This window comes from Hetaerina americana, unplaced genomic scaffold, assembly GCF_022747635.1.
Source record: "Hetaerina americana unplaced genomic scaffold, ioHetAmer1.1.p SCAF_4, whole genome shotgun sequence".
Taxonomy (NCBI): domain Eukaryota; kingdom Metazoa; phylum Arthropoda; class Insecta; order Odonata; family Calopterygidae; genus Hetaerina; species Hetaerina americana.
The window spans coordinates 28,495,940-28,511,706 of NW_027286985.1; the positions used below are offsets into that span (position 1 = coordinate 28,495,940).

The 15,767-nt window shown below is 34.9% G+C and overlaps 1 protein-coding gene across 3 annotated transcripts in view; it reads left to right on the forward strand.

Annotated features, from left to right (window-relative positions):
• Positions 1-14,329, forward strand: part of LOC139692553 (ubiquitin carboxyl-terminal hydrolase 47-like) — a 59,755-nt gene extending 45,426 nt beyond the window's left edge. For all 3 annotated transcript variants that reach the window (XM_071590789.1, XM_071590791.1, XM_071590790.1), the window contains exons 18-23: positions 2,846-3,002; positions 6,716-6,969; positions 8,442-8,557; positions 8,751-9,066; positions 10,896-11,077; positions 13,085-14,329. In XM_071590789.1, coding sequence (XP_071446890.1) covers positions 2,846-3,002; positions 6,716-6,969; positions 8,442-8,557; positions 8,751-9,066; positions 10,896-11,077; positions 13,085-13,310 — 1,251 coding nt within the window. In that variant the 3' untranslated portion in view covers positions 13,311-14,329. The remainder of the gene's footprint in view (positions 1-2,845; positions 3,003-6,715; positions 6,970-8,441; positions 8,558-8,750; positions 9,067-10,895; positions 11,078-13,084) is intronic.
• The last annotated feature ends 1,438 nt before the right edge of the window (positions 14,330-15,767 follow it).

The window sequence follows — 15,767 nt, forward strand, 5'->3', positions numbered from 1 at the left end:
TGGGAGTCTGGAAGGTTGTGAAAATATCCATCTAAAGCCGTCTCAACTTCTTCTTTCTGCGAAGCGCTTCCCAGAAACAAATTTCTTCAAGTTTGGGAGCAGATGGAAGTCTGAGGGTGCTAAATCAGGAGAATAGGGGGGATGGCCTAGCAAATCATACCCGCCAATCACATCGCCAATGCACCTTTCTGAGCGGGTGCATTGTCCAGGTGAAAAACGATTTTTTCCTTCTTCAAACCAGATTTTTCTTGCAAATTTTGGCATCCAGCTGGTCAAGAAGGTTGGAGTAATATTCACCTGTAATTATTCTGCCTTTTTCAAGGAATTCAATGATTAGTATCCATTTCGCATCCTAAAACACACTGGCCATGACCTTTCCGGCAGATGCAATTGACTTCGATTTCTCTGGCATTGAATCACGGCCTTCCACCCACTGCTTTAACTGCTGTTTCATTTCTGGCGTGTAGTGGTGGACTCATGTTTCATCAATGGGGACAAATCGCTGCAAAAAATTGGTCGGTTCTCTCTTGAATTGGTTCAAACATTGCTGCAAAAATCGTTTGCGCAATTGCTTTTGATTGGCATGCAGCAAATGTGGCACCCACCTTGCGCTGAGCTTTCGCATATCAAATTCTTTGTGCACGAAGATTAGCACCCTTTCTTCCAATAACCCCACGGCCTTAGCTATCTCACTCACCTTCAGTTGCCCGTTGTCAACTGATTTCAGCCTTAATTCGTTATGAAGTGGGCAGCCAAATGCAGCTGTCCACTCTTTAATGATTGACATCAAAGGAGTAGATTTGCATGTACACTTGTTAACTTCGGATGAATTTCCTTTTGGATTAATCCTTCCAAAACATAGAATTTTAAGACCCCATAGTGTTCAAGTTTTTCCATTTGAATGGGAAACACGAAAGATGTCTGCCACAACAGTATGTGTAAACAAACTACTTGAGAGGACAAGTTGAAACTTATCTTCCAAACTAATGACACGTGCTGCCCGACAGGAATCATAAACTTTTACTGATTAGAACGCCAGCTGTGTCAGGCTTAGAACTTTTCACCTTACCCTTGTAATGGTGATAAATAGTAAAATATGAATCACTGCCAACATTTACTACTTAATTCAGATTCGCCTACTATTTTGGGATTGTTCTGTGCCATTTGGTTAACATCAGTGTTAACAATTGGCAGGCATCCTGTCAGATAGTAAGAGGTAGTAACTACTGCGAGGGTTGAATCATATTTTTGTTTGGCCACAGACTTCAGGCTTATCATTCATTATTCCCCTGTATATTAGATTATTAAAATTTTAAGATTGGGTATTTACATTTTGCTTAGGTTTTCACATGTTGTGAAAGCTAGCATCAGATGACTTGATGACGTGAATTGAAGATGGCCTCGTTCGACTTAAATCATTTGATACTGAGCCATTTTGTCAAGTTTGGAAAAAGGTATAGGGGCCCAAATCTGGTGAATCCAGTGAGTGTTGTAATAATTCAAACTTTAATTCCATAATTTTTGCATTCAAGACGGTGTAAATGTACACCTGTGCTTTGTCTTGATGGAAGAAAATTTAATTCTTCTCAAATCAGGACTTTTTTCTTGATTTCTGCATTCAACAAGTGCAATAATGATGCATAACTATCTCCATTTGTCTTATTTGCATGTAATTGATTTGACCTACATCGCAAAAAACCATGGCCATCACCTTGTCATCTGATTTAACTATCTTCGCTTTCTTCAGGGGCGGAAGCCCACTGCTTTGACCGTACTTTATCTCTCAAGTGTAGTTATGCATTCATGTTTCATCCACGGTTTTCTATCAATGCAAATAGTCATCAGGATTGTGATGGAAAAATGCCAAACCAGCCTCCGAATTGACCCCTCGCTTGTATTATTTCTACACAAAGAGCAAATGTAGCATCTTTATTGCTGGGATTTTTTCTCACCCAACTTTTCATGCAAAATTAGAAACACCGTATTACCGTGTAATATGCTTATTGCCTCAACTGTTTTGCAAACTATGATCCATCAATCACTCTAAACCATATTTTGGATTCCTTTCATATGAAAGTTTTTAATCACCACACTAAACTCATTTTTTCTCAATCTTTTTAAATAAGCCAAAGTTTGTTACTTCAATTGACTATGAAAATGAAACTACATCATGGATATAGCTGAAACTAAACAGCAGTCTGGTGGGACATAAAACTTATTAAAAGCAAACCTTTCCCAATACTACGAGTGCCATATCTTGGATTTTCCAAGCAATTATTGAACAACCCACTTATAGAATAATATCTTATTTATTATTTTAGAGCTCCATATGCATCAAATTAAACATACATTTTCATGCTTTATTAAATGGTAACTAAGGAGGAGTATAGAGGATGCATCCTGTATGATAAATGAGTATACAAAATTTTGATTTCTTTTTTCCTCAGTTTTTTTCTTCTCTAAATAGTATTCCATATTTTGTACATGAACTTGGGGCTCTTGCCTATGGAATGAATGTATTCTATCAATCATTGTTTACGTTCATATACTATATGGTTATTATTTTGCAATAATAAGTTGTAGATGCTAGCAGGCACATATCCTCTTAAAAATGCATATTAAATTGTGGACTGTCATGCTTTGAATCCAAGCAAAGTTAAGTCATTGTATGGCGTTATTTATATTGATTTTACTCTTGATTCCACATGATTATCAACCACATTTTTTATCAGTATTTAAATAAATAAATTGTTCATTTTTATTCTCAAGTATTTAACATAGCATGCGTGGATAGGGTGGATTGAGGATTTTTCTGATTATTCTAATTGTGATTTCAATCCTTAAGGATATGGATGGGGAAGATGCATATCACATGCCTGAGGAGAACTGGGATGAAGTTGACGTGCAAAGCAGCTCAAGCTCAAAGATGGAAACATCTTCACTGTTATCCAAATTCTTCTTTAAGGCTACTCCATTGGCAGATAATGGTTCCAATCATAAAAGTGAGTATTGGAAGGCCTAGAAATTAAATTATCTTGGCAATATAGCTGTAAAAACATTAGGGAATAAAATTAATCTAATATGCATAATTCCTGTAACATTTAAACGCAATAACGAAGTATAAACTCATTCTTACAAAACTAGTTGTAATGAAATTTTACTCGATTCTAATGCTAAATCATTGGTATCAGCCATGAAGCCATTGAATTTACTAGATATTGTGAAAGAGTGAAACGATGAACATGACTTGCAATTTTCCAGTGAGTAAAAATATTCCATTTTATGAATACATTTAGAAAATCTAATGATTTCATATTATACTAGCCCACATAATATCCCCAGCTTTTAAAAGTCTTCCATGAACTTAACCAGCAACTTTAGAACCTATCGGACAATCCTTGACCCTTATTCATTAATATTGTAATGGTGTTGTATTACAGTGTTAAAAGAAGAAAACAGAAAAAAAAATAAGTTGACATAGGTCGCAATGTGACCCAAACTCTAGCTTAAGAGTGATGCATATTTTAGTGGGACCAAGTATGATATGTTGATATGAAGACTGTTCAGTAAATATTTATCATAGACTTTGTTATTTGCATAATTTATTGTTCAAAATTTTAATTTCATATTTTATTATTAGCTTAATGTGCAGTGTATATTAGGACTAGTTTCATTGATTTGACTTCAGTATTGCATCAGCAGCAGCCATTGCAAGTTGAAATGTTCAGCTTCTATCAGCTGCTGATACATTACTGGACTCAAATTAATGCAAGGTGTACCGCATGTAGGTGACACATTAAGTCAACTGTGTTACAATATTAAATTTTTGCACAATAAATTATGCAAGAGAAAAATTTTGATCTCTTAATTGAAAATCCCTCCTATTATTCAGCAGTCTTTTAAAAATTATGGTTCAATATTTTAGTCAGCATCACTCCTTAAAGGACTCTTTGGAGAACTGATGGAAACTGGTTTCCTGGGTTTGAAAGTTAATCCTGGCAACGGGTTTCTTTGACCCAAAGTGTACTTATGAAGTGTTCGGAAAGCCTTGTTAGTGTCATCCCCACAAAACTAAGGAAACACATTTGTGGATCTACGTTCCGCGCTAAAGATTAAGAGTTGGAGATGTTATAGGTGGGTTTTTTTAAGTTTTTTGAAATCATATGAAATACTTTGGAAATGTTGTTCTGAGGCAAGATAAGTCCTCGAGGAAGATAAGTGTTTGCATTCTCTCTAATCCTCTCTACCCAATCTGAATGTAGAGAGCAAAACATGACTTACTGATTTTCATCGTTTGAAATTATGTGGTTTTATGTACTACAGATTGCTAGTATTGTGTGATACCTAGGATGAATGCTGTTGATTCAAATTTGTTTCTATTCCAAGTTAAAATTTTAAGTTGGTAAGAGAAGGACTTTCCTGTAGGAGATACACATAAGAAAAGGCAGTAAATTCATCATTGGTTTTACTCCAGGTTAGGGACATCATTGGTTTTACTACAGGGTTTTACTCCAACTGCTGACATTTTGATGAGTAACTCTATCATTGTTCTCAGGGCATTGATACTGTATCATTTTGCCATTCTTATATGTACATATATCCTCTGTTTGGACTGAGGTCACTACTGATTGGCTCTTGCTTACATTCTCTCTCCTTTTTGCTTTCCTTATTTTCTGGAGTTACGGTTTCTTTGCTTGGCTGAGAGCATATCCTTTATCTATCTTGTTGAAGTTTATTTTATTGCAATGGATGTTTATCACCGCTCTTGTGGGATGGTCCCAGTAGCCATTTGCCATGCTAAAAAGTTTTGCATCATTAAAGAGAATTCGATGGTCTTGATTAAAGCCATGTTCTGCAATGGCTGATTTGTCTGGATAACTCATTCTAATGCATCTCCTGTGGTCCTTTATTCTGGTTTCTAACATGCAGCTTGTCTCTGCAATTCAAGCTTCTTGGCACTCACCTGGGATGTGGTAAACTCTTGGAGTTTTTCAGTCCCAGATGGTCCTTAACTTGGATGAGATGGCTTCTAATTTTCTCCAGTGGATTGTCTATTATCGCTATAGAAACTATCCATAAGCCGCAGAAGGTAGACTCCACTTGTAGCATTGTAGGAAAAATGCATTCTCGGATAATAAACATTCAAAATTGTGATTCTAGAATGACCAATCTGTGCCAGTTATCTTTATTAAAATCTGGGATCTTACTTGTGATTTTCAACAAGTGACATTATAATGAAAATTAATTAGCTTCATCTTTGCGACTAAGTAAGTACGTAGATAAATGTCAATTGCCCAATTCCTATAGTTTTAGTTTTGAGTAGTGATAATTTGATTCAAATTCTTTTCATTCACATCAGAGCTTTGGTTCTGATTCTTGGTAATGGTTCTAAATTAAGTAGCTGGTTAATTTTGCTTCGATTACTTATCTTCTGCCAACTTTTTTTTTTAGTTTAACCATTGACATCTAGATACCTAGATTAAAATAAAATATCACCTTCCATGTTTAGCTTAGAAGGACATAAAATGTATTTTAATATCGGATATTGAATAACATTCAAAATATTCATTTTATCGTAATGGATTAATAATTCTTTTTATATATTCATGTTATATAAAGGTAAATCCTTAAACAAGTACAAGTCACTCTTTTTCATAATTTGATTTGCAACTACTTGTAGGCATATGAAATTCAGGTAAAATTTTAACTACCATTAATTTATCATTGAACAAAGGTGGTTTATTTTGTTGTTATCAACTTCCCTGCTATACATCTGTTCAGATTTTTGCAACAGCTCAAAACTCAAACATTCAGAGTAGGGGAGAGGAGCATTTTATTTCCATGGGGGACAATTTAGTTTTCCACGAATCACCTGTCACCAGAAAAACACAACCATGGATTGCATTTTTAAAGTGCGACTGCCTAGGGTCATCACCTAAGACTTGGTAGCAACATAAAGTGAAAATCAAAGTTTCTAATTCTGCTCGGATAATGCTGTTTTCTGGTAGAAACTTTAATTTGAGGTTTTCATTATTATTTTAATTTGAAGATGGGTTGTTTCTGGTACCTGGTTCTCATTACAGTCAGTTCTTGGACTTCAGTACTAAGTAGTTTCATATCACTAGGACTAGTGATATGAAGTCCATACCTACATCACAACAGGGAGATTGCTGAAAATTTGAATTTTGCACCCACACCCGCATTGCTCTGTGACTTAGGTCAAAGTGACCGGATACTCGTGATAAATTTTTAAAGATGTCTGGGACACCAAGTGTTAGGTGATATTTTGGGTGGACAGTACGATGTTTTGATCGATTATTAATTACCTAGCATTACTTAATTAACCTAATGGTGTTGATTATAGCTGTATATTCTCATCTAGATTTAATAATCATACAGCACATCCCAACCAAAAACAGAAGCTATAAGGTTGCTGGTTTCCAAGCTAGGTCATCAAACCCCCAATGGCACTATAGAAGTTATAAAGTTACAGTTGACTGCATTAGTCATGTTTCATTATGTTATAAGGAAAATTCAAAATAGCATGGACTCATTGTCATGAGTACAACAATTTTGGATTAATATTGTTATATCAATAGAGGTAACGGAAGTATGGTACAATGAATACATTTTTGAGGTGTATAATTTAATTTGATTTTATTTCTATTAATTTATAAATTTGTGCTACAAAGTAAGTATTGTTTCATTCTTACAGTGCTGAAAGTCCAGGTAGACAAGCGAATGGTGTTGAATGCACTTAAACTTGAATTGGAGCCTTACGTTGGAGTTCCTGTAGACTACTTCAAGTTGAGTAGGATTATGGGGAACCAAGAGTTTGAGTGCAATCGAGTTGGTGGTCTCCTCACGCTATTTCAGGATGGTGATCAAATTCTAATCAGGCTTGGAAGAGTCCTTCGGAAAGGAGAGTATCTTGGAAAAGTCCACATGCTTAACATCAATGAAATTGAGGTACTGGATTCCCTCGGGGATTAATATAGGTTTTTTTTATTAATATCCCTAAACTCATTATATTGTTAGAGCTCTATGGCCGCAACCAAATTAATCAGTAATAAAATCCTATGGCTGTATTTATATTAAAACTAATGTGAAAAAAGAAGAGGGATTACCGAGTGATTTACTGGGAACTAAATCTCATACCAGAGACCAAATAATGCATAATTTGATTCCTGTTGTGATATTTGACTCCCTCTAAATCCCTATGCAATTTTCCCATGTTTGGTGTTAACATTATTAATTTAGACTTTTAGAGTTTTATTTCGACTGATTAATATGCTTTTGCTTTTTTTATCTAGCTTAGAATGAATTAGAGTTAAATTAATTAGAAACATTATATAAAAATATGCTGTATTTTCCCATGTGCATGAACCCCTTTTTTTTCCAAAATTCTAATAGAGCACAGTAACAAGTCTTACAAGAGTATTGCCTCGGCTATTGGGGTTCGAGGTGTAATATTAAAGTAGTAGTATATATCCTATCCGCAAATCATATTATAGAATTATTTTAATGCAATGCTACCCTAACAATTAAAGGGAAAAGTGCTAATGCATTAGTTATATGATCATATAAATACATACCTGTAGATCTAGCTATAGGGTCTTCTTTATTAAGATCCTATGAGAAGTTATTATCATTTTAACTTTTATTTGACGCTTACTTTCTGTTAATAATGATATTATCAAAATTGGTAGTAAAAGCAAATATTTCCCAGGTCTTTTATGGTACACTTTTATATTACTTCAGGTTAAATTCCTGTACTCTTGAGTTTATCAGGAGATGTGTATTGTATGTATGTATTAGTAGAGGGGTGACATCCCCATTAACCCGATGCATATTAAGTTTCACAGCAGCAACACATTTTAAATGTAACCAAACTTACTTCAGTGTATACATTTATGATTTATTTGCGAATTATTTAGAAAGTACTTTCAAGGAAATATCAAAACTCTGTTACTTACTACCGACTCAAAACAGTGGTATTATCGACATTTGTAATGGCGGCAACCATTTACTATGTTTGATGCAGATAAAAATGCTTAATAGTGTTTTTCTGGAGAATCGGCTTGTCCTAACAGGTCAAAATTATACCCATGTACCCTTGGCCCATATGACACGAGCTAATTTTAGAGCACATTTTGATGTATAAAAAAGTGGATCTTATGTGCCAGAAATTATGGTAAAATGCAGGACAAGCTATTAGATGCATTTGTATGTGAAGTCATTGTTTTAGTGGCTGGCTCTTGCTCTCTCTAAATGAATAGGCTACTCATTTTCAAAGTTAGACCTTAGACTTACAACATTTTTAGCTTGTTCTCCATTAATACTTTCATGTGAAAGCTTTTTCTTGTTTGCATGCGTGCTTAAATGAAATATTTTAGAGGACATTTTCTAATGTAATACTATTTATTGATTTTAATTTATAGCATACCAAGTTCCTGTGTGAGTTTGTCCTGTCAAAAGGTCAAACAGTCCTTTCAGCCAAGCGAGAAATATTGGCAGAGATAAAAAAGAAACTGTCCATTGATATACCACTTAATAGGTAAGTTGGGGAAAATAATATGCAGTTGCTTACTTTAATCCATGCTTCAAGTGTGTAAAATAATTTATTCTCTGTTGATGTTTGGGAAAATTAATTCATTGCATTAAACTTATTGTTATTTTGGCTGGGCAAGTAAAATTACATGATGTCATGTTTGAGGCAATATGTCCAAATTATTATGTCTCCCTTACAGGTGTCGTCTTCGGAAGAAGATGTGGAAGAGTCCGGGGAGGGTGTATATAGATAATCAAAAGTTTGAGGACTTAGTGTCAGGTTGGGAAATGTTTGTCCAAGAACTACCCCCTGTACAGAATGAAAAACCTAAGAGTGAGGAAGGTGATAAAGATGCATCTGCACCCACTAAAGAAGAAGATATTCAATACGAGCCTAAAACTAACACAAGTCAGCTATGCCTATTTATTCGCCGGTGGTATCCAGACAAGCTGGAACTTGGAAACCTCCAAGAGGTGGTCATCAATGATGCCAATGTTCAGGAACTCAAGGAAAAGGTAATTTGGCTTATTCTAAGTTCTCTAATAGTAGTGAGAGATAACTTGGAGAACCAACATTTTTAATGGCATACTCACAATACTGACAATATGGATACATTTTTATTCTTAAATGAAAATGTCTAATGCAAACTAAATGATATGGTGATGTAAAATAGACAGAAATACCAGCTGCTTAATCTTATGATAGATGAAACAGCTGGGTTGTTAATGGCCATTAATTGTTAAGTGCCAAGAGATAAGTAGAGGAATGAACAAAAAGGAGAGGTCAAAAAGGTAATTGTAATTTGTGAGGGCTTGATAGCTTGTTGGAGAATACATTGTTGATCGGTGCCTGCTGAACTAGTCAAATGTTAGCATAGATGCACCCAGTGATGGTACATAATGGTAATGCTTGCTAAAATCAGGTTGCTGATTAAGAAGGGAAAAGGAATACCCATGGAGAGCATTAATGGCAAAAAAATTGTCTGAACTAGTAAAGTATATTACCCCAGTTATTAAACATTTTAATGGATTGATTCCATTAATTTATTCAATGATTTAACATTCAAGGAATCATTTTCAGTTACTTTTTGACATTTTTCAATCTCTTTATTATTGAAAACATTTTCACATGACCATGTATATTATGACTTAACATGATATAATTTCAACCCATTTTTGACAATGCAAACTGCCTATTCCACCATCTCTGCAAACCCCCTTGAACACCTTAGCATTGTTGAAACATTAGTTGAAGGTGCAAGTCATTTGAATTTCATACAAAATCTATTTAATAAATATCACCACAATTGTAGAATAAATATTGGATGTTTTAAACTCTGTCATAAAAAATGGTGTAGCCTTATAATGTTGTCTTAGGGAAGAAAATAAATAAGATAAAATAGGCTTGCAGGACCATGGACTAAGTTTTGTGGTAGAAAAAAACTCTTAGGAAAAAATATTTTCTTTCGCAAAATGTCTTTTCCTAAGGAATTGGTTTTTTTGCACTGAGTGAAGCTTTTACTTCTCACACACATGTAAGATATATTTTACATTATGACAATTTTAAAATTTTCACTAGCTATAAGACATTTGAGTTGAAAAAATGCTTCCAAAGCTTATCAGAGTAGAATGGGTTATTTAAAATAAATCTTTGATCACACAACTAAAATTTTCATCGATGATAAGTTATATTAAATGTCATAGTGAATGCAGTTGATTTTGTGATTTTAAGAAGTCATATCACATATATGTAATTTTTCCCTAACAACCACCTTTACCCATCCCATAGACTACAACCTTGAAATGGTGGTAGTGCTTGAAGGTTCTAATGGCCTCTAAAACTGTGCTGGCTGGAACAATGGTATTTACTCCTGGTAGGGTCACCCATGCCAGATAGATCAAAGGGTAAGAGCCAAATGAGAGGTAGTCATAGACATCTGACCCCCCTAGTAGGGCAGCCATTGAGGGATAGTGTCACATTAAAAGCACTATTGATGAAGGCAATGGGAAACCACCTCAATTAAGGATATTTGTTCTATAATTGCTTAAGAATAACCTTTTGATGAACTATTTCCACAGAAGGGTTTCTATTAAGTCTAAGAGATATGTGTGTTATCTTCTTAAAAATTCTAAATTTATTTATTGAATTTGGTATTTGGTGGTATTTTTCAGATTTTATAGTGTCATACTCTCCATCAAGTATTAAGAAGTAAGATAAAACTAATTTCTCATTAAGACTGTATTATTAAAGGTGTAAATGTATGTACAAGATCATAAAACAAAATAATAAATTTCTTCCTCATAAAATTTTATTTCCTGTAATTAATGCTTATTTTCATTTTCAGTTATCTAAAATAAGTGGCATTCCTCTTGAGAGGTTAGAAATAGCACCTGCTGATGCACAGTTCCCCTACTTAATGCCAATTCTCTCAGTCCATTCGGACATGGAATGGGACAATCAGAAGACTACATCACTATCAGATGACCCATTTACAATCTCTGATGATGGATCATGCATAGTCTACAGGTAAAATTTAAACTAAGGTTTTTAATTCCATTGTGATTTTCAGAGATCACCATCTTGTGCCTTGAAACTTGTGGCTTAAAACTAACATTCCCAGATATCATGTATGTGCAAAGCTTGTAATGTGATAAATATAATCAACCCTTATAAATTCCACGGATCTTTACATTCCCTACTAACATTGGGATCACTGAATGATTATATGCGATTTAATAAGATTGCTGAGGAGTTTGGGATTTAGTGTAATGATAGCTTGAAATTTGCCAGTAAGTGAACATGCTAAAGTATATTTAATGCTCCTGTTGAAATTTTTCCTCTGACATGTTTCTTTGTCTCCAGGTGAGATTTTTTTGCAGGGATGTGAATTTGACTTAAGCAATCATATGTGATACGTAATGAGTCAGTCTTGTATCCCTCAAACTTTGAGGAAGAAGTTGCAACTTTTTTTACCATTTATGATGCCATAATTGAAGGAATAAATTATGGTTAAGGTTTTTGAGCTGTCCTTCTAGGGAAACTTAAGGTGCATTGGAATAATAGGCATAGTACAGTGAAACTTCAAATTAATAATTATTTTGAAGGACCACTAAAAAATGTGTAAAATCGAGGGTCAAATAAAATTAATATTGAGAGGTAAATATGTTTTGAAAGCATGAGTTGATGTACGAATTAAATATCTCCCAATTCATGAAGAAATATAGAATATAAAGAGTAGTTTGTTGATACATGCATAGTAATAAATGTAAATAAAAAATTTCTTTTGCTGAAAATTTGTGCTTGTAAATTTTTGTTAAATACTGAAAGTGCAAATGCTCATTTGGAAATTAGATCTACATGTACAGCTTTTAGATTCAATATCAGTAAAAAAGTTAACCATTAATGTTCTTTACAACCATCAATGCATTCTTAGCTGATGGATTCCATGCAATTCCATGCAACGCTCTGTGCTGAACTCTCATTTTGGGGAATTCCTGTGAACATTATAATTATATGATTTAAAGTAATATTTCATGAAAAAATGGAATATTTATCAAATAGATACTTTTTTGTCATTACATTGTCCAAAATAATAACCAATTAAAGTTGTGACAGATGTCTGAAAAACATTGCCATTTACTATTTACTAAACTGCACATATTTTGATATTGAAAGTAGCATCTAAAAAGGTTTGGAGCTTATGCAAGTCCTGCGTTGTTATCACAAATAAGCAATAAATTTTCAAATGAATCTCAAAATATTATGATCATAAGAACTACCCTATTTCTTCATACATTTCATATGAGAATTTGCAACCTCTTGTCAGAGCAGTTAATGCTTTAGTTTAAAAATTTACCTTTAAATAATGTATTTCTCCCTGGTTGATTTTCCAGCACTCATGTCACTTCTAGTAATAGAAAATACTTGTGATTATGCCAAATGTATGTTGAGGTGGCATCACATAAAATGAAGTAGAGTACTCCTAGGTTCCTCCATTATTTCCTTTAAACTTTCATATTGCTGCCATTTTTTACATATCTTAGCCAATATAAAATATTTTAAGGCACATAATAGATAGTACCTTTTTACATTTTTTGTTGACGTACTACTTGGATGACCACTTAAGCATGTTCAAATCGTAATCTTTCATCTACCATACAAGAGAGGTAACCATAATATTTAAATAGGTTGAGACCAGTACCTGAAGGAATGGAATGATGTGAGCAAGGAAAATGTACCAAGGAACATCCTAATGATAGTCGACTATTTCATGAAGTCTCCCCGTTAGTAAGAGTAGTTAAACAAGTCCCATAGCAGTAGATGACAGAAGGCGTTAAAGACAATGGAAAGGATAGGAAATTGATAGGATTAGAAGTGGAAAAATTTTAATATTTTTCTCACATATCAATCAGTTTTCATATTCGAAATAAATTGCACAAACCTTTTATAAATATCTCAGGAAATGGATATTATTTAATTCATAGAAATTAAGTTTGAAAATTATTGTAACTGAATGTCTGTTATTATGTACAGGGATTCTGCAGATCAGCTGAGGAAGCCATCCCCAGACGAGAGGCCGTCATTGGCCTCACGTTCAACCAAAGGCCTCGGAGTGCTTGGATCTCCCATGACCATGTCATACTCACCACGCAAAGAGCGAGCCCTTAAAATCTACCTGGACACTAAGCCCTCCCCTGCCTTACCTACTGTGGATTCACTTGAGCATAACATGCGCAAAGATGATTGTGAGGTAGATTGAGCATCCTGCCATTTGTGTGTTGTGCATAGAGCCGGCCAAATTTGTCAATCGGGGAGGAGGGGGACCATTGGTGGGCACTTCAACCAGTGGGGGAAGAGTGGGGCTGTGAAGAACTGGTTCCTTTGCCACCTCTGCACAAGCTCTGGCTCGTGTGTGCAACAGCCAGTTAATGTCACTTCGGGCTTGATCAAAGGATTTGGCAGGTGTGCATGTGTGTCGAACTGTTTATTAAAGCCTAGGTGATGATTCTTGGCAGGGAGTGTGTGTGTGATCGTTGTCCGGGTTTGTTGTGCCATTCTATCAATTGCTAGCCTTAATCTCATCTCTCTTTCATGATCCCCTTGCTCTATTAATAATTCATCTACAGGTTGTGCTGTGTGTCTGAAGATGACCCGCTTTGACTTGGACAATGAAAAAAATCGTCTTTGGTTGTGTATTTTGGTCGGGCTCACTCGCCTTTTTATCTTTTATGTCTAAAACTTGTGAGCTCGTGGCTCCCTCTTTCTCTCCCTCCCTACCCATTTCTTTTTTATTCTCGTCACTCTCTTTTGTAATGTTAACCCTTTTTATTTTCTGGGCACAAAGTTGCCTCGCATAATGCATTTTTTCTCTTCTGTACTTTTTGAAAAGTCTTCCCTCCTAAAATCTAAGAGCAAAGCTTGCTTCACCCCCAAGTTTGGAAAATGGGGTTTGTAAGGTGCTTTTCCCTCTTGGTCTTTAAGAAAATGATAGGCAATAGTTGTTATAAAATGGCAAAATAAATTGCATGTAAATAATGTCATCAGTTCATTTTGGTCCTTCGCGCATACTTTTGTCTTTTTAAGTGCTGAAATTCAAAATTTGTCTTTTTGGATGACCATTTGTGTCTTAGATTATCAATTGATAAAAAAAATCCTTGCTTTTGGTTCATTGCAATCTTGTTGAAAAACTGAAAGCAATTGATAAAGATTAAACTGCTGAAGTGGATGAACGGTTATGTTGGCTGTCAGTATATATTTATTGTGAATAAAGATAATTAACGGATAATTGGATTTTATTTATTTTTAATTCAATCATTGAAGAAATCCCTTTCATATTTAAGTGATTTGATTTCATATATTTTTGTTGGGGTATGGATGGGTGGATAAAGTCTGACTACAGACTGGAAGGTCCTGGGTTCAAATCTGATCGATGCTTATTGACTACCCTATCTTCATCCATGATGTTTTTCTGGTTATTATATCTTTGGAATCATTTCTGATTCATGTGTCATATTTCCTTACCTTTCTTTCATTCCTCCTTTTGCCTTGCACTGAGTTCCAATGCCCCATTAGTTTTAGGTGCTTCCTTCCTGGTAAATTTCTAATTATTTTTTCAAAATGATTGTACAGTATCTACTTCTACCTCCCAGTGATTGAGTCTTGTATATTTAGCAGATTACCTCTACAATGATAAAGTTTGCTTTTACATCAACTGACGGAATCATACACATGCTCTCTATTCATCACCCTACTATAATGTTCCGTGTAACTAACTCTCCAGGAATCCCTGCTGTGTCTCCATCTCACCTCACATAAACCTAGCATCTCTATACTCTTTCTCCATTTCTCTTCTATTGTTTTCTAGGCTCCCTGTCCTAATTGTCTTAGCATCCCATGTTCCTATCCCAACCATATCAGTTCAACTCTGAATGTCCTTTTCCTCTGATTTCAGTGTGGTTGTGGAGTATTTTTTATCGAGATAATCATGGAGGCTTTGCCTCCCCTTCTGCTGGGCACAACCTCTGTCTCAGTGGGCTGAATCCCATAGTTGCCAGGATTCATTGTTTTCATCCATATTTACCATAGGAATGATAATTGAGATGTTTTCCTATTGCCTTCCTCAGAAGTGTTTTTAATGTGGCCAGCCAAGTAGTCTCAGATGTCTCTGCAGCTGTCTTGCAAGGGAATGGACGTTGAGTGGATTATATTTTATCTTGCTCTTACCCTTCGACCTATCTGGTATAACCTACACTTTTTATTTGCTCCTGCCTCTGAAGCTCTAGGGATCAACAGAATGCTCAAGACTGTCCATCACATCAACATCATAGTCCACGGGAGAGATTTACCCAAATTTATGGATGAACAGAATTAGTGAATAATTGAAAGGATTCTTGGAACTTATGTAGTATTTATGAAGAAGGAATTTGGCTCGATTTCCTCATCCATTTGAATCTGCATCTGAAAAACTAGAAGGTAGTTGTAAGGACTAAAGGATGTTGAGCTCAATTTCACATAGAGCTATGGTAATTCCGTGAATCATTAATTGAGGCCTACGTAACAATATAGTAAAATTCTACTAACTAGGCAAAAATCAGTTTGGGTTAAGAAGGGAAGAGAAATGCATGATGCCACTAAACTGTTGAGACTAAAGAGTTTTAAGGAACATTGAATGTCTGGAGGTTTTCTTTGTCTGCCTCCTGAATTTTGAGAATGCAGT